Source organism: Branchiostoma lanceolatum, chromosome 14 (genome assembly GCF_035083965.1).
Source record: "Branchiostoma lanceolatum isolate klBraLanc5 chromosome 14, klBraLanc5.hap2, whole genome shotgun sequence".
Classification (NCBI taxonomy): Eukaryota; Metazoa; Chordata; class Leptocardii; order Amphioxiformes; family Branchiostomatidae; genus Branchiostoma; species Branchiostoma lanceolatum.
Genome location: NC_089735.1, coordinates 9,238,318 through 9,260,477, shown reverse-complemented (window position 1 = coordinate 9,260,477; position 22,160 = coordinate 9,238,318). Strand labels below are relative to the sequence as shown.

Below are 22,160 nucleotides of genomic sequence, written 5' to 3'. Positions count from 1 at the left end.
ATAATAGACGCATGCGCCCTGCGTTTACAGTACGAGTGGGCCCATAGCAACACTTCTGCGAATATGAGGCCACATAAACGACAATGTATGCCGATATGGCAAGCAATATAATTCAAAGTACAAAGTCTGAATTATATCATGTATACTTAATCTGTTCCTGTTAATTCTAGTAAGAAACGGCTACTCAGTTATATTTTCATTCAAGTCCCGCCCTCTTGTATCTTAAAACTGTATGTGCAATGAAAATATGCCATATTGTTGCACATAAAGTGTGATTAATATATAATATATAATAACAAAGCTAAGCCAGTTCGAGAAAGCATTGTCTACCAATTGATATGTCTATTCCTTGTTGATATACGCTGCACAATTCTTTTTCTTGTTACTTTAATCATCGTCGATTGATATGCCTTCGTACGAAAACTGTGCCACGTCCCTTCTAATTAAATCATGATAAAAGTAAGAAAACACCAATTGAAAAAGAAGTGAATCAATAACATGCCCCGGGCATTAAAGACGCCGTCTGGTCTCAAACGAATTAACCAGTGGATCTCATAAATTGCCTATTATTGGTTAGTGCAGATTTCTAGCAGACATAATTGTATTGGTTTTCGATGATATAAAGTAGCGTCTATTCTGGATACATGCCAACTAAAGGAGAGTCTCAGTATTTTATGTCGGGTACATTAGGAGCCTCTCTACTGTTATTGAGTCGAGGGTATTGAATTTTCTCACAAGGATATTATTCACAACTGCCTCAGCGAACTACGAGGAACAATAATCGCTCTTGCATATGATGAATCATCAATGATTTAAATGCTCTGGGATCGGGCGATACCCGTATACCCCTCCGAGATTTTCTCCCAGTTGGATCCTTCTGTCCTGGCTCAAAATTTTCAATTTAGTCCTCCAGCATTTTCTGTACCTATAAATCTTTCTGCAATTGGCCACAGCAAGTGCATTTTATAGATGGCATCTTCTGCAAACTCCAAATCTAATGGGGAGCCAGAATCAACACAAATGCCTAGATTTTCAAAGTAGTTATCATGAACTTTGTAACAATAGTTGAAGCGACAAAACAGCAAACATATCTTGTATTCCTACGGTAGGCCTGTAATCAAGATATCACGTTTTTTTATCCCTATATTCAAGACGGTGGCACTGGTCTGATAGCCTTGTATCATTATACCAAGTTGGCATCCACACTCAAGGCTACTACACTGGTGACGCTTGTACAACTACCGAACTAATTTAGTTTCACTTCTACCACTGCATTGTGCACTTACTAGTGTCGTGTCACCTCTTGTAGTACAATCAAGTATACAACACGACATTTGGTATTTTCTTGTCATGTTGAACATCTCCAGAGGAGAACGAAATCTCAGATTTTTTTTCCGAAATCAGGCGAATATCAATGCGCGCGCTGATGTCATTCATAGAATCTACGTGCTGTAGTCTCAGGCACGAAAAATACCTGGATAGAGAAGTATGTATTACAAATCTGTTTATATTGATCCAAGAGACAAGATATCTAATTGCAAACATTATATGAATGAAAGCTATTATTACTTATCATAAACGTTGCTTTTGCTATGGCCTTTACAATGCTGGGCTAATTCGAGGGTAAAGGCTTATGACGATAACATTTGATAAGTTACCCTGAGAATTTTATGGCCCGTATCAAAACGAGCAGCTTATTTTTGTGGTGTATTGATCACACAGTAAACAAGCTCCATTGCTCATTGTGCGATAAAAGCACTTTAAAATCATTCTCAGTAATCTCCAATCACTGCTACGTGATTGGCTGGCTAGTCAACCTGTTTATCGATTGGATGATAACAGTCGATATGATGCTGACTCAACGAGATTCACCATCTAATGATATTTCATTGTATTGACTATTCGTGGAAGAGCCCCTTAAACACTCAATTTGTTTGTGATCGTTCAAGAAAGAAGCAGATGTCTAATAAAGAGAGTTTTGAAATTATTAGACTTGAGAGTGCTGTTCCAAATGTCCCCAAATAACGTTTGAAGACAAACAAGTTTCTGAGTCTACCTTTTTCGAAGCAAGTTCTTAAAGACTCGTTCTGTAAGGTCCACTGCAAATAAAAGGAACCTCACATCATCACAATGCTGTCACATTTGGTAATTTGTTTGGTCACTGGTCATTGAGGAACGGTATATGGAAGGTCAGTAATGTCTCCATTTTGACCAAACCCCTTGGATCACCCCTAGTCTTCCCTATACGTGTGATAGGTTCTTTCATGATACGCAGAGCTTTGACGCCTGATCCCGAAACAAGGGACCGAAAATGAATATTTCTCCGACCTACGCACTGATAAACCAACATAAAGCCCAAAGTTTTGTTGATAACTCACCGTGTCAATGCGTACTAGAAATAGAAACCTAGCCAGATGGTTAAGTACTATGCTGTAAAGATTTGTGGGACTGACGAAACTGTTTCCAATATGTCCTTGTCCAGGACGACCGTTAACTATATCCGACCGGGTGGCTTCAGACAGCTTATTTTACAGTCAGTTGGTATAGTGTGTGGTATCTCATATTTCATCGATCGTTGCGTTCGATTTTACGTCTATTATATGGCATTCAATGTAGCTAGTATATATTATTGATAATGCTGTAGATTATTTGTGGCACTTCAAAAAGTGTAAAATGTTATTGCTTCGACTTTGAATACATCACAATGCCCTTCATATCATATTGAAAAAATGAAAAATAGAAACTTCGACAGATCAAGGATAAATAGATAACATGCGACTTTTATGTGCTACACCATCTTGCATGTGGTCAAAAATTCTAGAAAGTTAATGAAAAAGTGCCCGTCCTTTCACCGTATGTGTTATGAAAATTCGATAGACATGAAAAGATGTCTGATGTCTATTTTCAATTGAAGTGCAAGTGGGCCTCCTAGCGCTTCATTGCATTATTGCAATTTTTTACCTATTATAAGACCTAAATGATGAATACGACAATGCACTTGATTATGATTTATAGTTTTGTAAACGAATTATAGAAGCTAAGGAATAATTGCTATGCTAAGTAATAATGACACTGTATCTACTTATTGGTCTTCTTTCTAATGATATCGGTTCAAGTCTCTTGCTGAATCTCTTGACGAATAAACCAAATACACAAATAAAACACATTAAGATGTACTCCACTTGAGTTTATCTTTAATCAATATTACAGTGACGAGACACTTGTAATAGTAATTGGTTTATCTCTGAGCGCCTTCGAATTTTTGCAAGCGTCATGCAATATATTATGATTCAACAGAGGGCGCTTTTGCGCTTTTAAATCCGGCACAAGTATTCATCAAAACAATATGAGTTTTTTAGGCCACAGCAAGTAAATTTTATGGATGACATCCTCCGCAGACTCCAAAATTAATGAGATAGGGCGAAAAAAAAACAAGGCGGGCCAAAAAAAACAAGATTCCTAATTTTCAAATTTTAAGATCATAAGTCTTGTTAAACAAGAATTGAGGCGACGAAATATGATAACATGACCAACAGGTCTTTTATTCCTGTATTCAACCAATGAGTTTTCATATATAATATAAAACCTTCTTGATTTAATGTAAACATGTCCTTGTAGATGTGTATACATCTCCAGAGACTAACTACAACAAATGCAGAAAAGAGCTTGTTGTACCATCATCTGAAGCAACTACAATGGGAATTCATATGCGATAAAACTCATTGTGTATACAGCTCAATTAACTAGATCCCCCCCATCATTTATATAATGTCCTTGCTAGAACAAATGTAGAAAACAGCTTCTTATTATAGTATCATGGGCAGGAACTACACTGGGTATTCATATGCAATGAAACACCTTAGACTGTCAACCTTTACGACATATTTGCCAATTTTTGGCATGTTGACCACCGTCGGAGGGCAATGAAATTTCTTGTTTTTTATTTCGAAATCAGGCGAAAATTAATGAGCGCGCTGATGTCATCCAGAAAAATTACTTGCTGTGGCCTTAGAGTAAACACTTAACGCATTTGTTTAGGAGCATCTGTTGCTGATAATCAATACACACTGCTCTCTTCTCTACTCAAAATGTTATTCGAACCCATATAGACAATTGGCTAGTAGTTATCATTATTTGACAGACTGGGTCATTGTTAACTTAAAACGTGAAAAGGGTACTACGGTCAACAGCAGAGATGAGTATTATTGCCCTTTGAATACAATATTTTTGGAATATAAAACTCATGTTAGTCCTAAGAAGATATCTGTTGTTGAGGGAAAAAAGACTTGTTACTCCTGTTTCTCCCTGAATACCCACCGACCCCCCCCCCCCCGCATGCTAGAGAGTGCAAGGTATACGTAGTCGTCCTACGAAGCAAAAGGCGTGTTTGATTCCTTGTACTTTAGGTGTGCACCTTTCAATTCATGTTTGAATAGATTTTAGAGATAGTGTACCTATATATGTCGTCGGGTCATGCCTCCAAAACCGCCGGAATCGGACAACATACTACTATTGAGGTACAGTTTTATTGGCGATATTTCAGGCATAAACACATCGCGAGGAGCTTGCCAAAGTGACTATAGGATACCAAAATATAAAGATCAAACCAAGTTAGTAATTTCTAAAACCACTCCAAGCGTTCATAGCATAATCAATAATTTCCACAGACAAGTTCACGATCCCGGCTTCACAGAAAACATGGCGGTTAAAAGTTTCAAAATACATGTCATATTTCGCACTCGGAACGACCAGGATCATGTTTGGCTTTACGATATACAAACTGGTGATTCACCACATAATACTACCAACAGCCTGCGAAATCTATTGAAACCCAAATTGAAGGATACACACTATAATCATCATTGTTCAGCCAGTTTGAAAACAAACTAGCCTCCTTCAAAGTACTTGGGGAGGGGGGCGACTATATTACAGTGCTTGCCGGGAGGGCAATTTGGGAGTGTATTAAGGGAGAATCAAGAACAAAATTGTGCTAACAACTTTATGTCTTTTTTTTGCTTCAATTATATATCTTTTTTGGAATGATATGCGTGTTGGTATTCTAAAACGTAGTTTCTAAAGGGCCATATTAACCGCTTCTTATGATACATGTAGATATCCATAGGGTAAATACAAAAATGTTGTTCTCGTAGATAATTTTATACTAATCTATATTTTGTCAAATTTTCTCAGGATTGACGTCGACATTTGCTAGATGTAAGTATATAACCTTGGCATGCGTGATTGCCACAGATCGTGTTTTACTTGCATACTGTTACAGTTACAAGATATATGGTTTATTGTAGCACCCAATGTACATTCACTGGTACTTATTTAGGCAGTCTATTTAAAAACACAGCGTGCTTTAGATACTGATACTAGTGATAGTCTTTTTCATGAAGTGGATATACGTAGCCAGTAGGCTAAGTTAAACGTTACAAATAAAAGAGGGAAAATGAGGCGACAGTGATAGTCTATAGCGTTAACTTTTCTATGTCGTTTCTCTGTATGGATGTAAGTTGTTCGCACTGCTTCGTTTTCCCATTCAACAAGTAAGTTATGTACTGTTCCGTTCTGAGCGTGGGTTCGTGGCCTGTTTTTCTTCTCTCTGCTGCTTTCTTCTTCGTTTTCCTTTTTATCTGAAACGGGTGGAAATGCTTGTATGTCACCATCACTTGTAAAACGTGCAAACGTCGGGATTAGAATTCCTTCGTGTCTTTGCTTCGCCCCTTCAGTAGTCGTGTCGCTATTACTTCTATGTCTGTATCTGCTGTGACGCTGAACCGTTGGACTGTTACCGGCGGTGTCAGTTTTGAACGACATACTAGACGTACTTTTCCGCTTCACCTCTTCGTCCGACGTGTTCTCGCTGTCTGTTTTGTGTCTTCGCCATCTTCTACGAAGCAACATCCTCGGTTCACTGTCACTGATGCTACCACAATGGTATCTATTAGACAAAAGTCTGCTGTCACGAATTGTGCCACCTGTCCCGAGCACGCTATTCGACTCCGCAGATTCGCCATCGGTAAAATACAGAGGACCCGTGGGTGATTTCTTCAGATGCAAATCGAGAACTTGTTTTGGGGACGTGGTCTGGTCTCTTACAAACGACGACAAGCAAGGCGCAGTGTGAGACCTTCTTATCTTTGCGAAGGAATGCTTAACGTTCTTGGCAAGCTTGCGATTGAGCATCAGTGACGACATCTTTAGTAACTCTATGATCCCCGCCTAGAGGAGAAAACAGAACAACAAAATGTGTTAAGGGACCATTTGTGTGTTTGACGTCTAAGATTATAGGCTTTATAATGATCAATGTAATGGTATTCTGTGCTAGGCAACGTCTGATCCACACCATTTACAACTGTGACTCTAAAGCCTCTGTACATTGTGTCGACAAGAGAATCATACGCAGCATTTGAAAACAGTCAGGCAGTAAAGTGTATGCCCGTAAAAACACCTTCTGCTTTACAATCTGTACCGTCATACTTAAGACATTACGTATAGCTTTTGCCTTTCAACAAAGCAATTAAATGAAATATTACAGCAATCACACTACTAGTATCTGTTTGGGAGGCCTCTGGTTTCTCATAATACTTGGTAAGTAGTTTTATAGCAATGGCTTCATCAGCTACATCGGATGACGATAAAATGTCGGACAAAAGATATATTTTTAATCTCCTTTTCAAACTAACCTTGTCCATATGGCGACCCGTTTTACAGCACTGCTCTCTCCGTGCCATTGCGCTCCGCCATCGTGACTTAGCCGTCTTCCGCTTGGGTCTATAGTACTTGAAGTTGACTACAGCGTACTGTATCAGCGTCGCACAGACGAACACCATGCACACCAGGTGGTAGATGTCTACCGTGTGGATGTAGGCAACCTTGGGGAGTCCCTTCCGTACTCCGGTAATGAACGTGAGAAGGGCAAGGAACGTTTCCATACCTAGGACGGGAATGGGTATATATGAGTTAAACGCGACAAGGACAAGCTAAGTGTTTAGAGCAGGTTTACTTGTATGCCACATACAATCTTAAGGACACTGTTACAAAAAGTTACCTGTGGGGGAAAGATTATGTAACTACTGCATGTCAAAAGCGGTGGAAGACGAAATACATTTTATCTCAAATTGCCCCTTCAATGATCGGGAAAGAAAAGAGCTTTTTAAAGAAGCCTCCAAAACTTACCACAATTTCCAAACATTTACTGATGAAAATAAAACTAGAACCTTGTTAACCTCCCAAAACCCACTCATTACAAAAAAAGTGGGACACTTCGTCTTCCACTGCTTCCAAAAAGAAGTCAAACCCAAAAAGCGTAGATTGTATTCCGTAGTAGTTTTTAGATTAGCCATGTGTTCTACTAGTCAACATTGTTAACTCTCACTATCTGTACAGTATACCCTTGCTATGTATTGTTTCATGTTGCAATTAGCCTTCATTGAAACAGAACTTGCAAATAAAATTATATTATAAAGTTAATCCACCGCAAAAACGAATACACCCCCCCCACACACACACAGAGAGAAGTTGACATGTCTGTCCCTGGTGCTGAACACACAAACGCATACGCACAAGCACACACACACACACACACACACACACACACACACACACACACACACACACATAAACACACATGAAAACATACGCATGGATTATACGTAACTATGTTAAAGACAGATTGTCACTGAATAATTTGCTAATAAATGTAAATCTGCTTTTGAAGATCAGTATCGGACATTAGCCCTAACCATAAATCAAATTTTATTGTTTTCTTGATGCTGATATAATCCACCAATCCTTCACAGCAAATCCAATTATACCTCAACCATTTGGAAGTGATTAGGAAGCAATTTTCTGTAGGTGAATCTGGGATATAAGACCTCAAGGAAGAACTAATTTAGAGGGAGGCGTAAAAACAAGAAGGCGATCGTTGGCACAGCGTCTACCTCCTTGATTAGCCGTAATGAAGGTCATGTGCGGCAGATGGCCAGGTTCAATACTATGGCCGTTTATTGCTGTGGGTGCACAATAACAGCTACGCATAAATCGTCATTATGCAAATAAGGACGATAGATAGGTAGTAAGCAATATTGTGGTCTCTCTCATTGACAGTGGTGTCAGTACCATTTTCATGTCAAGAAAGAATTCAACGGCTTTCCAACGATTGGACCGATTTTCGATTATTTTTTAAGCAAATTCGATCCTCTTTTTTATTGCTTGGGACCCGATTGCTTATTAGAATAAACTTATAGCATTTTAACGTATTCTTATCTTCTACCGAATAACTGAGGTTAACAAACCGCCTTGGCATGATGTAAAGAGTTTGCATTTCATATGGTGACGTAACAAAGCCGGGGTAATACGTATGGGGTAATCATCATCATCATGGGGTAATACGCTTTTTGCCGTGGGGTGGCACATGCGCGGTATGAAGTTGTCACCCGATCTCTAATATATATCGCGCATGCGCGAGAGACGATTAAGGGCCGTTGGCTAACTGTAATGGCGGTTCACTTTGCTTCCCCGCCGGAAAGATTCGGTCTGGTAACCAGGCTAGGCCGAACTATTGAACTATGGCTTACCGAGAACGACTCTGCCAACGACGACTTTATAATCGATCCAGAACGCGACCCATGAGAGGCTGACGAGCAGCATACACGGCACGTAGATCAGGAAGATGACCTGTCCAACGTCTCTGTGCATCTGGAAATTCAGTACTACTCTTGCAAAGGCTCCTGGAAGTGCAACAAGAACACCATGGAAACCAAGCAGAGAAACGCAAAATTCTACTTAACAATAACTGTCTTAGATTTAATTTAAGTAAGCTATACAAAAGTACCATCTAGTATATAAGATATTCAAACGGTTTGTAAATTTCATGTAAAATATTCTAAAATACTTATATAAAAAGAGTAGACTATGGGTGGTTAGCCGTGATGAGGCAGCATTAAACTTTGATTTTTTTTTTTTCAGCTGTCGAAAAAGTACGTTTCGCCTCGATTCAGTCTAAGCCTGGGTACCATCCGCCGTAGTACCAACCACTGCCTCAATAGTTTCGTTTCCTACCATGGTTACTATGAAAGATGGTACCTAGGCTAACTTAGTCCGAGAACGGACTTTTTTTGCTTCAACCTTTATTTATGCTTTCTTGTTACATTGTCAACCGAATTTGGGAACCGATATAAAGCAGATAGAGCATTGTAGAATACATTAGGATCAAATATAAATCGATTGAATGTGGAATCAATAATAGCTTAGTATATTGTAACTTTTGATGGCATTATAATTACAGATCTAATTTGTACCTGTATCGAGCTGGCTTGCCCCTGAGGAAGTTTGGAAATCAACAATAGCGAACGTCGGAAGCTGTATCCCCGCAAGTCCGGTAATAGATTCCCTCCCCCGTCTCCAGTACAGACGGATGTCTTTGAGCGTGTATCCGTCTACAGGGGTCAAAGAAACAACGAAACATTAGAATCCATCAAACGATAACACGTCTTTGATATCACACCTTCCCATATTTCTTTTTCTTTTGCTTAGAGAGAAGAAAAAAACTTTTTCAACAGTATGCAATTATTCGAATTGTAAACATCGATTTCTGGAGGTTCTATCCCTGGAAGCACACTCAGAGCGCTTTTAGAAAATTAGATTTATTTGAAAGGTATAGAAGTTTTAGAGAGAGCTAGAGAGATGAATTAGCTATCAGTAATTTCAGGGCTCCGTATATTGTTTCCCACAACTGTAGTGTTAGCATATAGGTAATGGATTTTTGAAACGAGTTCTGAATTCTGTATATGTTCATCTTGTTAACACAGTCTAAAGACGTCAGGGTAGGAATTCAAAGCAGGTACTAAAATTGATTACGATAAAAAAATCTAGTAGTCCGGCACAATAATGGCAGCAGAACTTCATGGTTAACTGATTTTAACTGCAGTTTATTCAATTAAGATGCAGTAGGTGATCACGTTATTGCCAGATACCTCTAGGCCATCTTGTCCAATTACAAAATGGTCAATTCCTATAGCAGTAGGGTCGGCAAAACACTGGTGTGATTCCCGTATTCGTATTCGATCTATTTTCTTACACTGCTGTGTTTTATAGATATTAGAAGTCCTGACATTGTTTTTGTCCTTCGCCTGCTGTATTTTGAGCTCCATATGATTGTAAATAACTCTATTTTACGTCCAGCTGTTCCTAACATGGTCAACCGGAAATTACTAGATAGGATCATTAGGCAGGGTTCATTGCTATCTCGAGGGACAAGGCCTTTACGATAGTTCACGGTCAACCAGCGCATAGGATTTGATATATAGATAACGAACCTCATTACAGATTGATAAAGCGTAAACGAGATTTGACGATACGACCATGAATCTGACCGGCAAATATCACAAAGGGGAGGCAAATGCATTTTGCTATACCACAATGTCCGTCGGGATTATTCAATTTCGTGCTGTATGATAAAACATACTATAGATTGTTATGGATGTTATGTAAGAATTCATCGACGTATGTGAGAATTTTTGTCGAGAAACAAACTGACATACAACCACAGAAGTAAAAAGATAAATCTGTCGTTCATTACTCTTGGAAAATAATTAATATTTCTATACCCGGAGCGATCATTGAAGTAAAAATCACCCGTAACCCGATTTTTATAAATCAGCAAGAAAAGAGAGTTTTCGTAAATATTTGAATCTGATCGCTATGATTAAATAACACCTGATATCTTACATGATAAACGCATCTTAGATCTAACAGTTGAAAAAAAATGGAAATAACTAATCACTTCTGCCATTTTCGCGGTGAAATATTGTGAATCAGCCAGGAAATACTGCCATTGATTTCGCCAATCCATTTGGTAAGGTCAGCCGCAAGATGTAAGTCGCGGGCTCATGGCATAAATGATGGATAACCAGCCCCCGGTAGGTGTTTCTGAGGTTTAGGCCGCAGGCAGCCCATGGGCTTTAATGAATCACACGGAAACATGTAATGGCACATATAGGGCACGAAGTTCACATAATGCGAAAGGTTATACCTGACGAAGGATAGATAAGACAGTGTCACTACGGATGAACCAACTATAGATTAACTTAGCGTTTATATCAAGTAATATGATAACTTCTATGTGGGATGTGCAGTTGCTTTTATTTCGCTGTTATGTCACTATTATGTTTATATTTCGTTCCCCTCTCCTTTCTCTGTTTTCGGCAAGGTAAAGATAGTCCCATAGCCTCTGTGGGGCCGTAGGGGTAGTGGGTTGTTATCCTCTGTGTCTAGGACTCGTCATGGGAAGGCGGAGTCCATCCCTCTTTTTCCACCGCCTTTTACCTCCACAACCAAAGCCAGGTACCCATTTTACGCCTGGGTGGAGTGAGGAAAGTCGTGTTAAGTGTCGTTCCCAAGGGTACAGCATATTAGGTGGTATGTCAGGGGATTTAAGCCCAGGGCCTCTGGGTTCTGGGGCAAACACTCTAACCGTAACGATCCCATGATTTCGGCAAGGTATTTTGCTAAACAAGAATTGTGAAGGTAAAGAGCGTTTTCTCTCTCCTTCCATATCAACAGAACAAGGAGGTACTGATCGCTAAAGTTTATAGGACATTTGTTTATGCTAAATCGTTAATGTTTACAGCATTATTGTGGCATTCCAGTCGAATAGACGGCTATGTCTCTCTGCTACCCATAACCATGTCACCGGCATTCTTTTTACTTGTTCTCCATCTGTTAATGGTCGTCTACAAGCCTTGTCTACCATTAGATACTCGGTAAGTGTATTGACTCCCACATGAATCAATGCCAGTGGTGCAGTCAATCCATTTGGACGCATTCATTCGTATTCTTTAAGAACACTACGAAGTGGTATGAGTTTTTTTTTTCTGCGTAGGCACGACTTTAGAATAACGGCCAAATGCAGGTCCCAGGTATCGACTAGACGTAATCCCAGTTACAATACTGTCGATCTGGCTTCGCAGATAGCGCGTCAAAGATGGATGATGATACGGGTGGATAAAAATGTGCTTTTATAGATTGCCGTTTTGAACACTTGAATGAGTAATAGAGCTTGTCATCTATTGAATATTTGATGCTTCGTCTTGCAAGCTTGGTCAGTACGAGTGAAGAATCCGATAGAAACGCTTGAACAATGGTTCAGCCACCTATGTGCATTTTGCAGTCTAGATTTTATTTTAAGATACACATTATGTCTTTCTTTAACGACACTGGAAAAAAGACAAACTGGTCGTGAATATTACGTCGAAGACCTGATTCGTAGTGGAGCTACGTTTATGTATGAATTAATACTTACTGGGAAAAGATCGTAAAATAATAGTTGTATGTAGGAATTCCCGTCCCCATGGTAATAGTCTAAAATAACTACAGGGTTTTTCCATTATACAGCTCTACCGTACGGAGCGCCGGCATATTAATCACATGTTGACCTAGGTCACCGCTTCAGCATCTGTTAGAATTTGTGATGTTTCGTAGATTTTTGTTTGAGATAATTTCTTTTATAATTATAGCTTTGTTCCTTTTCCCACTCTAAAATATTTTTGTATGAATTAGTCATTTATACACTAAATTTCAATAAATACCTTTTATGGAATATCCAGCTATTTATTTACTTTGCCTAATTTTGATTTTACGTGTTTATTCTGACGGTTGACCCGGCTATGTAATTGTTGAACATTTATGAGCCAAGCAACCCCATGTAAAACAAAAATATGCGCTTTTTGTCGTTTTTATTTGAATGACAAAATGCAATTCCTGAAGTACCATTTGCGAACCATATATCAACACTTTACTCTATGTACTTTATAGCATCCATTTACTTACATTTTATAGGATTTGTCCCCTTTAAAAGTATTTTACGGGACAGATTTGCACAATCCGGTATTTTGCTGAGAGCTCATTATAATTTTAAAAGATTCTCATGTCTCTTAGTGGGATCTTAATGTTTCAGATGAAGGAACGTAATCTTCTTTGAATAGCCTTAAAGGAGATTAGTCACAACTCAAAGAACTGTGTGCTTTCTCTGTGTCTTATAGAATCACTCATGATGTGTTTAAGCATATCTTGGAGCTTACTAGATGCATCGATGTGTTCACGGTTGCGGGGGATATTCGCGAGATTAGTTTAACGTTGATAAGACAAGTTCAACTTTAACATTTAAACCTGCAGCAGGAATAATAAATACCGTTAGGCTGAAAATTAATGATCATGGCCATCAAGGCAAATCTGTGCCATATGTCGACTTCCTTTCCAAATTTGCAAAATAGATTAGATGCATAAACTCACAGCTTTCCAGGACCAGGCTGCAATTCTGCACGTCCATTGGATAATTCATCATGTTCATCATGCAGCTTGCGACGGTTGTGAGTCTGAAATTGAAATCGATAGGGAATGTAACGATGGCCTATTATACACTTAGCTTGGTAGAAAATGAGTGAATTCTGGATGGATGGTTCTGCCTTTCTTGTGATGAAAACCACTCTTGCTTGACTTATTGACACAGTGTAACGTCATTTACTGTTCATAATTCCACTGGTTACCCTTAACACCGACGTTGAAAGATCTACGAATGCAGCATCCATAATTCCTGAGGTATGCGGACTTCAGATATCCAGGTCTTCAATATATTCTTGAGAAGGCCTCCATAACACCATCTCTTTTTTGAATATAGCGTCCTGGTTCTGGCTCATAGTCTGCAAACTCTCTAGTAGGGACATCACGCAGACGGAATAAGGTACCAGGCTGAATTATGACAGTTGAGGTCAGTGTGTCAATATTGAGTATGAGTATGTTCAGCCGGCATCACACAACTTATATCTAGACTAAACATTAGTCGTATGAAAAGATTCATTCATATTAGACAAAGCAGTAATACATCAAGAAAAGTTTACCGCAGGTTGTATTCAATCATCCCGTTGGAGAAGATCGTCATGGCCCTGTTCTTTACGGTGATCTCGTGGAAGTAGGACTGCTTCCCGTTGACAAAGTAGGTGTCAGGCACCCAAACTTTGCTGAGAAAGTCGTCGGCAAGATCATAAGACTCGACTTCCCCAGAGAAGGAAAGGCGATCGTCGTGCCAACTCTGTGATAGATCCATTGTCATTGTGTAGTCCTGCCAGAAGACATAAGGGCATTCACATGAGAACGTTTCAACAGCCATTCTTTCGGGGACGGGGGGGGGGGGATATCCCTCACTGACATGAGTTAGATTTCTAGTGAGGACTGAGGTAGCAATTATCTGCTTGCATAATGGAATATATGTAAAAATGAAATGAAATGAAAATCTCTATTGACACTAAGGAATTACAGCGATTTTCGTAAAATGTACAATGTTGGTAGTTGTGATGCATGGATTATCATTTTGATTACGATTTTGTTTTGATTATACGCATACATCTTTTTCAAGTTTCTAACGGTTGGTTTATATTTTCATACTCTTCCTGTTATTTGGTATATTTCAACTGATTGTGTTTTTATCATGTTACTGTTGTATTATTTATGATTTGTTTGTAAGACCTGGGCCACGGAAAAACAACTTGTCAAATTTGAATGTTACCCAGGGGTCTAAGATGACAAAAAAAGATAATATGTCAAGAAGGTTTTACTCCCTAAGATCCTCTCATGTCTGCATATAAATAGAATAATTACAGCATTCTCTGGAGCTTACCAGTAAATATTTGGAAAGGTTACAAGTTATATTTGGTACAGTGCAATATTTATCAAAAGTACCGCCATTAAAAGAAATACCAGAGAGAGATATTGACTAATGTTGCAATATCTGCAAGTCGTCTCAGTATACCCCATAGGGGCACAGTTCCTTGTCAGAAAGCGTTAATGTTACAAATTGACTGTCCCTTCTGGGCAAAGGTGAGACGATAGATATGCAAACTTCTTGGTAGTTTGACATGACCTGCCGATGATCAAGGGACTGTCATGTATGACCGAGGTGTAGCATCTGTACTGCATCATGACTAGAACGTCCCAAAAGCATGATTATATCACATGGAAACACGCCAAGTCTCTATAAGGTCGAGTCGACCAACAATCTACAACTTTTATGCGCGTCTTACTGACGCATTCAAGCGATTTGCCTGCCTTGTGCTTTACGACTTATTGAATTACTTCAGCAAACTGAATTGGACTCAGTGTACCTAAGATGGGAATTTTCCTTTTTTGCATGAGATCAGTCACATTTTAGTGACCTTTGATATCAGTTCTTGATTCACATTCAGACTCGCAGACTGGTTTACGCATTGCTGCAGTCTGGGTGACAGTGCGATCTAGATGGATTGACCTTTCTAAAGATGCTATAGATGATGGTGCATAGCCATGTCTAGGAGAGTTTTATCTATCCTCAGGATATAGGAGACCGGGCGCCGTGCCAAAGGCTGTTATAGCTTACGTTTATAAACAAAATTCAACACTGAACTATTCCGCACACTAAATCAATTGTATGTGAATTCTACTAATGTAATACATTGAAGGTTTTCACATATAGCTAGCGGCCTTACAGCAGTCTTTTACGCTTCTCGATGTATTTACCAAGCCCACGGATCCATTCCTAGGTGAACTTTAGCATAACATATATATGTATTTTGCATTGTTTTGTATTGTATACCTCTTGTGATTATGGTACCCATTCTTGAAGGAAAAATTCAATTTAACTATCTAAATCTCAACAGTATCGGTTCCATCTGAGTGCTCTTGTATGAGTTAGTGTGGTTTACAACTCTTTAAAGTCAAAGAATCAAAGTTATTCCCAATGACAATCTAAGTATCGTCAATTCATTGATCTATTTAGCAATTCACAAGTTACAAAGATCACGTAGATCCCTGGCCAATGCGGGCAGAATGCACTGCAAAATAATATCTGAGGGTTTCGTGTTACACACATTTATCACTATCGCAAAAGCGCTGACAAACTAATTGTTTCTTTGCCTCAGCTCTCTAGTTGTCTTCGCTAGTTAGCTTAGGACGCCAAACTACGGATGAAACCTATACATAAGTAGTTTGAAGCAGCTTTCCCTACATATTATTATTTTTGATTACAATGATTTCTGGTTTAAGTATTCAAAGCACTGCTAACAGCACTTGCAAAAGTTCCATACCTCAAATTTAGTTGCAATAGAATAGAGATGTCTGTCCCAATTTTTTACTAATTCATATTCATCATATTTTGCCCTGGCTGTTGATGTCGTGAGGTATTTGCACGGTAACGTTTGCCTAAGATATACTACGTGTGCTTGAATAGACGTAGTATATATAACTAGAAATCCCTAGCGGTGTTACATGGATATCTGCTGCGTCCATGTGGTGTGCAGACATAAAACTCCAATTCAACAGTGCTCACCGTTACCCATTGGCTTTAACAAGGATCCTCGGATATTTCAACGTGCTGTACTCTAGCTACTGTATAAGAAAAGCAACCTGCCATGAATACCATTGCCTCCTTGTCAAAGCCTGCTAGCTCTTATCTTTGAACAGAAAATAGGGCATGTTGGATTGATTTGTTGAAGAGGAAAATGCGAATGACGCGTTGCGAATGGATTTTGAATACATACATACAGGCAACACATCCCTGTGTACCTGTACCACGGCGATGATTCTATGTCTCCGAAAAGTCCCAACATACCTGTGACAACTGTGACCATTTACAGAACTATGAAAAGTACAGCCAACCAGAACTATCGAATTATCTATAATCTATAATCTAACTTTCCACGTTTTCTGTCTTTTCAAAAGTCATTTCTAAACTCCTTTTGTGTTGTATTTGTCATTCATTTTATTCCTTTAATTCATTTGCGGGGTGAGACGGTGATTGCAGATTCTGTCAAGCTTTTTTTACAACTTTATACGACGTTCTGATTTTATACGGTGCTCTTACAGCTACCGAATTCTGCTTGTACGTTCTGGCAGAAACAGGTAGCTATGAGAGGTTGGTATGTAATCACAACCCCGTACATATATATAGATATGTATATATGTTTAAACCTTGACGGGTCTGGAACGAAAGCTAAGCCGTAAATCTATAGTATGCCATTGGAATCGTGAGCATCTCAACATTTAGAAGCGTCCGATAACTTGACAAACGAGTTGATAAGCGCAGAGTTCTCGGCTCAATTCAACGAGGATGCACTTAGTTCATCAACCGTGTCATAGACCTTTTATCTACTGACTGAGATATAAGGGCCTTCCTCTCAGCTTAAATTCAGTTCTGGCACAATGAGGTTATCTATCGGTGCAGTCAAAATCGATGGCGTATCGACTGTGTGTAGCATTCCGGCAACTCGACAAAACTACTCCTGCCAACTGATGAGGTCAATGCCCAGACAGGCAGCAACCGTGAAATGGGGAGGGGCTGCATTTGGGGCGTATTTGTTTGAATTTCAACAAGCCAATTAAACTTGAATTAATATGATTAAAGCTCGACAAGAATTGAAGTATGAACTGAGGAATTGCGAAACAGCACCATTTGTTCTCTTTAGGAGGTAAAACTTTTTCATTTACAAAACAATGGGGAAGCATCCCTTGGGTGTATTTTCCTTCATTAGTTTAATATCAACAAGCTTAAATGACATGACGAGCTCGAGAACTTGATGATAATGATAATGGGAAATCATCTTATTCACCATCCATTGATACCAATTCTTAGATTTTCTAGAATTGCATATAATCTATCTAGTTAATCATTCAAACACACATTTTCGAACATAAAGAAAAATGCACGTTTGACAATGATGACTTTGGACGAAAGTAAGATTGCAGAGCACGTTTCACGTAAATAAGATTACCTCCATCATCTCACCCACACGAAGAAGATTACCGTAAGTACTGGAAATAGGTGAGCACAGAGTAGATAAAGGTCAGAAGATCTATTCTCACTGGAAAATACCAAAAGTTCTTACTATATTTATCTGAACTACATATGACAACGTTGATTTTCAATATAGAGCTAGGGAAATGAAATTCGACCTCATTTATAGTAAATATTTGAGAAAGGTCTAACGCTTTCTAAACGTCCACATACAGAGAAGTAAAGAATGTTGTAGAAAATAGTAGAGTTGTATTCTTTCATGCATACCCGAACTAACCTGTTCCCTTGCCCAGTGGCAAAAAAAGGTGGAAGATAAAGAAACGCAACAAATATCAGTCAGAGTTAATAGACAAAATGAATAGAGATATATATATTCTTGAGTGAAAGTGCAGGGAGACTCAGTAAGGAAGTGCATTTTAGAATAGCCGAGGCAGAGTGGCGAACAGTCCCTGCGGCGGTCTAACGTATTTGTTGCATATTGACTTCACAAATCAATTTGTAGCATCCAGCAATCCAGTGGTTTTACCGAGATGATTACTTTAAAAGACGCGATATAGATTCCTTTTGGTATCTTGTCATTGGCATCTATCATTGGAGACGTGTCTTGTGTACATGTATATTTATTACGTAAGATGATTCTGTAATAAAATATTTGTTATTTTCTCCTTTAAGATGAATATGAAAGGACATTATATCAACATCCAATGTTTTAATAGTGTATCCAGAGGCTCCAAGGCCTATTGAATGAGGTACAACAATCACTCTTCTAGTGACCAAACTTATTTCAAATCTGGCTAGCCTTATGACACGACCTACTACGTGAGTATAAGATTGAACACTACTTGTGATCTACATTTTGCAATGGAGCCAATAACATGACAATCTTCCTGAAGCATATCGTGATCTATTAAAGTATCCTCACCAATCGTGTACCGCGTAGAGCAGACACTCGGATTGTTTTACATATTAATTATACCATAATTGGTTTCTTGGCTTAGCTATTTTTGACTTATGTATTATGTTTCTGATTGATACATATCAGTTAAAATTGTTCAAGATTTGTAACAGTCACCCAGGATTAAGAAAATGTACAATCAGAATAAAATAGGCTAGACTAAAACAAAGACTTGAGCCATATGAAACGGCACGGTCCATGGCACACTTAATAAAGGGGACTTAAAACTCCGTGGGCTACGACGATATGGTACAATTACAAAGGATACTGCCTGTGACTGAGAGCTAGATTCATGTGTTACCGTTTCTGTTATACACTGCAGTGCATATATTCAAATAATCAACAGCAAACATAGAAATTCTTGGGTGATTCTAATTTACATATTTTAGTAGTGAAGTTTTTATCAACTTTTCTTGTGCATACTGCTTTCATTGACTTTTAGCAGAAGGTAACAGAACATAGGCTTGCATTTGCTTAAAAGAGCATTACTTTTCCTCCCTCAGCTGGCCTTTTCATCTGAAATATTGAACTTCTGTCATATATCGAATGAAGTGGACACCGTAAGTTTTCTATGATAGAGGTCGGTCTCACGCAGGGTCAGAGATTACAGAACATGACCTGATCACGGACCACACGTAGTATCGCCTAGCGTTTTGAAAGGAACGTTTCAGGTGAAAAATCCATGCGTCATAAAATGTCAGAAATGACAGGACATTTGTCAGCCAATCGTTAAAAATGTAATTATTTTCCAGCCTTGGCAAGAAACCATGGTGTCGCTTCCCGTGGGGAAAAATCAATGGACAGAAACACATTGTATGAAGTGGTGGCATTTAATAGCAGTCTAAATGACCCCATTATCTGGCTATATCACATTTACAGGGTGTACAACCTACCATATCTTGGTCTGATATGCTATCGATGCTGGAAACGTCTATGGCAACGCCGACCGACACAGGGGTACCTATAGGGGTATACATGTACATTCTCAACAATACATTCAAATGCATATTCAAACACATTGAAACGAAAATATCTAGTTTTGCAGTTAAGAAAATCTTTCTGCAAAAGATGTTTTGAAGAAACTTTACCTGCGAAATTAGGTCTGAGTCGGTTGTCGTAGTTCTTGAAGATAAAGTAGTAAGGTGCTTCGTGGAACTCGGTAAAATTACTTTCTTCTGCATACCTGCGAACAATAAAGAAAAATCATTTCACAATTTCTTTTAAGAACCTCTACAATTTCATATATAGAGTGGTACACAATATGATATATACGGCTTCGGACCCCAGAAGCCAAACAAAGAAGAGGCCGTTCATACTCCACACTTAAAAGAGCATTATAAAATTAGAAACTGGTCTAAATGGAAAATACTGTCTAAAGGGCAAGAGGTACTTTCTGTATGTGTGTGAGGAATATGTTCTAACGCTGATTAAGTTCTTTTGATGATGATGATGATTGCTTTTGACAATAATAGTGTAATCTGCTACCGGAATAAGTCGTTCTTGGTCATATACCTGAAGTTGAATAGCTTCTTGCTTTATCTCTTTCCAACATCCGGACGAAACGCGATAAAGCACATAACGCAACAACATTAGCACAGATTGCCTTACCAGAAGATGAGAGTGCAACCATTTGGTACATTTGCCCACAGCATGTGATATCAACGGTGCAAAATTTACAACAATATCAACATTAAAAACGTTCTTAACAGAAAGCAAAACAAAATAGTAAACATGAAGCTCACCTTAACTTTCTGGCATATCCTCTTGCAAGCAGAACCGCTATGAAGAGGACATTCGTTGCCGTGTTCATGGTGGTAATCGTGTTGATGTTGGCACCCGAGAAGCGCCACCGACTAGTGGTTGTGGTTGTGACGATTCCTGCTTAGTATGCTTGATAATTCACAACGTGTACAGTGTGTGGCGTGTCTACACACTAGGTGTGCCATGAGTGACGGCTGGATTTCCAGGGCGGCCCGGGATGGGTCGTTGGGTCCTACTGCGCATCGAGGCTCTAAAGATCTATCACCTTGACGTATGCTGCATGCCGTGGGTTTGCTTTGGTTGGCGATAATAAGCATTCTTGAGGTACTAACGGATCTTGCCACACTAACCAATGAAGTTCCTCCTTTGGTGTAACGCTCAATCAGAGTCAATAACATTAAACGAGATGTGTGTCTATGAGCATTATATGTTAACAAATTATAACATTATCAAATCACAGTTTTATCTGTTAAAGTAATTTGTCAGGGAAAATTTACGGTCAGTCAGACATATGTCAAATTGAATGTACTGCACATATTAATCAAATGTAGAAGATATTATCATGCTGCCGTGACGTTGTAATTGCATGGATTCAACTGAAACAGATACAATTAGAATGCAGCAACGAGACTATAAAAATTACAAATTCATAACCTACCAGGCACGCAAAAACCATAGCTTATGGCGTCTCCTGCGGTTTGCACCCTCTGTGTATAACCGGGCATCTACGCCAGAGAACCTAATCATTGCCATATAATTGACTGTCGCGTTCTTTTTATTCATTGGTCCCCCAGGCACCCTTGACGAGGCTCTGCGGCAGGATGCAACGAAGCGGAAAAAGAGGGGGGAAGATGGAAGCTGCTAATTTGGAATAATTTGGAGCTACCCGATAGACCAATAGGGCTAATATAACCGGTCTAAAACGCCATAGAGATCTTGTGTATGTTAACTACCAAATGTGGCACCTTATTCTGTCTGTCTCTGGTCGAATGCACCCACTGCCCATAAGGGAAATATTTGCATAAGGTACCGTGTCGAAATAAACCTTCTTTTAGGTATTAGCATGGCATTGCAGCTGTTTTGCGATATTGTAAAGCTTGACAAAGTGAGCCCATGTGGATGAATTGTGGCCCTGTCAATACACAACTCCTAAGAAGACTCATCATCATCATCTAGACGTCGAGCTAGTGGACTCCAATGTTCTTGACTCTCTCCCTCCTTCTCTATCGATCCTTCACAGCTCTAGACGATATCTTAGTTCACAGCACTCATCCTCACAGAGTTGAAGTCGGCTGTACAGGGTTTACCTACCCTTGCATGATCGTGCACTAGCACCCATAGGATATCAACGCTTAGTATCTGTCCTTTACTCCGCCATGCATGCCCAGCAAGTCTTAGCCTCCTTGCACAGATGACCTCCACATTGCTCTTCAACATAAACAACACTAACAGCGTAACTTCTTACTGATTTTCTAGGGCCTCCTTTAAGCAGTACTGGCGATCTTTTTGTCCATCACGGAGAGTGTGTCGTTTTTCTTCATTTGTGTGTCAATTTTGTGGTATTAACTAAAATCTGTTGACGAATCGACTTAGTTCTGTAGGGACATTTCGGTAAAACCA

At 39.1% G+C, this 22,160-nt stretch overlaps 1 protein-coding gene across 1 annotated transcript; it reads right to left on the bottom strand.

Annotated features, from left to right (window-relative positions):
- Positions 1-5,382: 5,382 nt before the first annotated feature.
- Positions 5,383-21,009, bottom strand: LOC136448332 (gamma-aminobutyric acid receptor subunit beta-3-like). The gene is made up of 9 exons (XM_066447733.1): positions 20,522-21,009; positions 19,868-19,962; positions 19,673-19,740; positions 13,902-14,122; positions 13,297-13,379; positions 9,306-9,443; positions 8,583-8,735; positions 6,690-6,940; positions 5,383-6,225 (listed from the first exon to the last, which is right to left on the bottom strand). The coding sequence occupies exons 1-9, from the start codon at positions 20,587-20,589 to the stop codon at positions 5,392-5,394; spliced, it is 1,911 nt and encodes a 636-aa protein (XP_066303830.1). The 5' UTR covers positions 20,590-21,009; the 3' UTR covers positions 5,383-5,391.
- Between the last annotated feature and the right edge of the window lie 1,151 nt (positions 21,010-22,160).

Excerpts from the sequence above, each read along its gene's own strand:
- LOC136448332 (XM_066447733.1), bottom strand. The coding sequence starts at position 20,589 with ATGAACACGGCAACGAATGTCCTCTTCATAGCGGTTCTGCTTGCAAGA. Across the intron at positions 19,741-19,867 it reads ACTCAGACCTAATTTCGCAG|GTACCCCTGTGTCGGTCGGC; the intron begins GTAAAGTTTCTT and ends ATACCCCTATAG. Across the intron at positions 9,444-13,296 it reads CAGCCTGGTCCTGGAAAGCT|ACGGATACACGCTCAAAGAC; the intron begins GTGAGTTTATGC and ends TGACCCCTGTAG.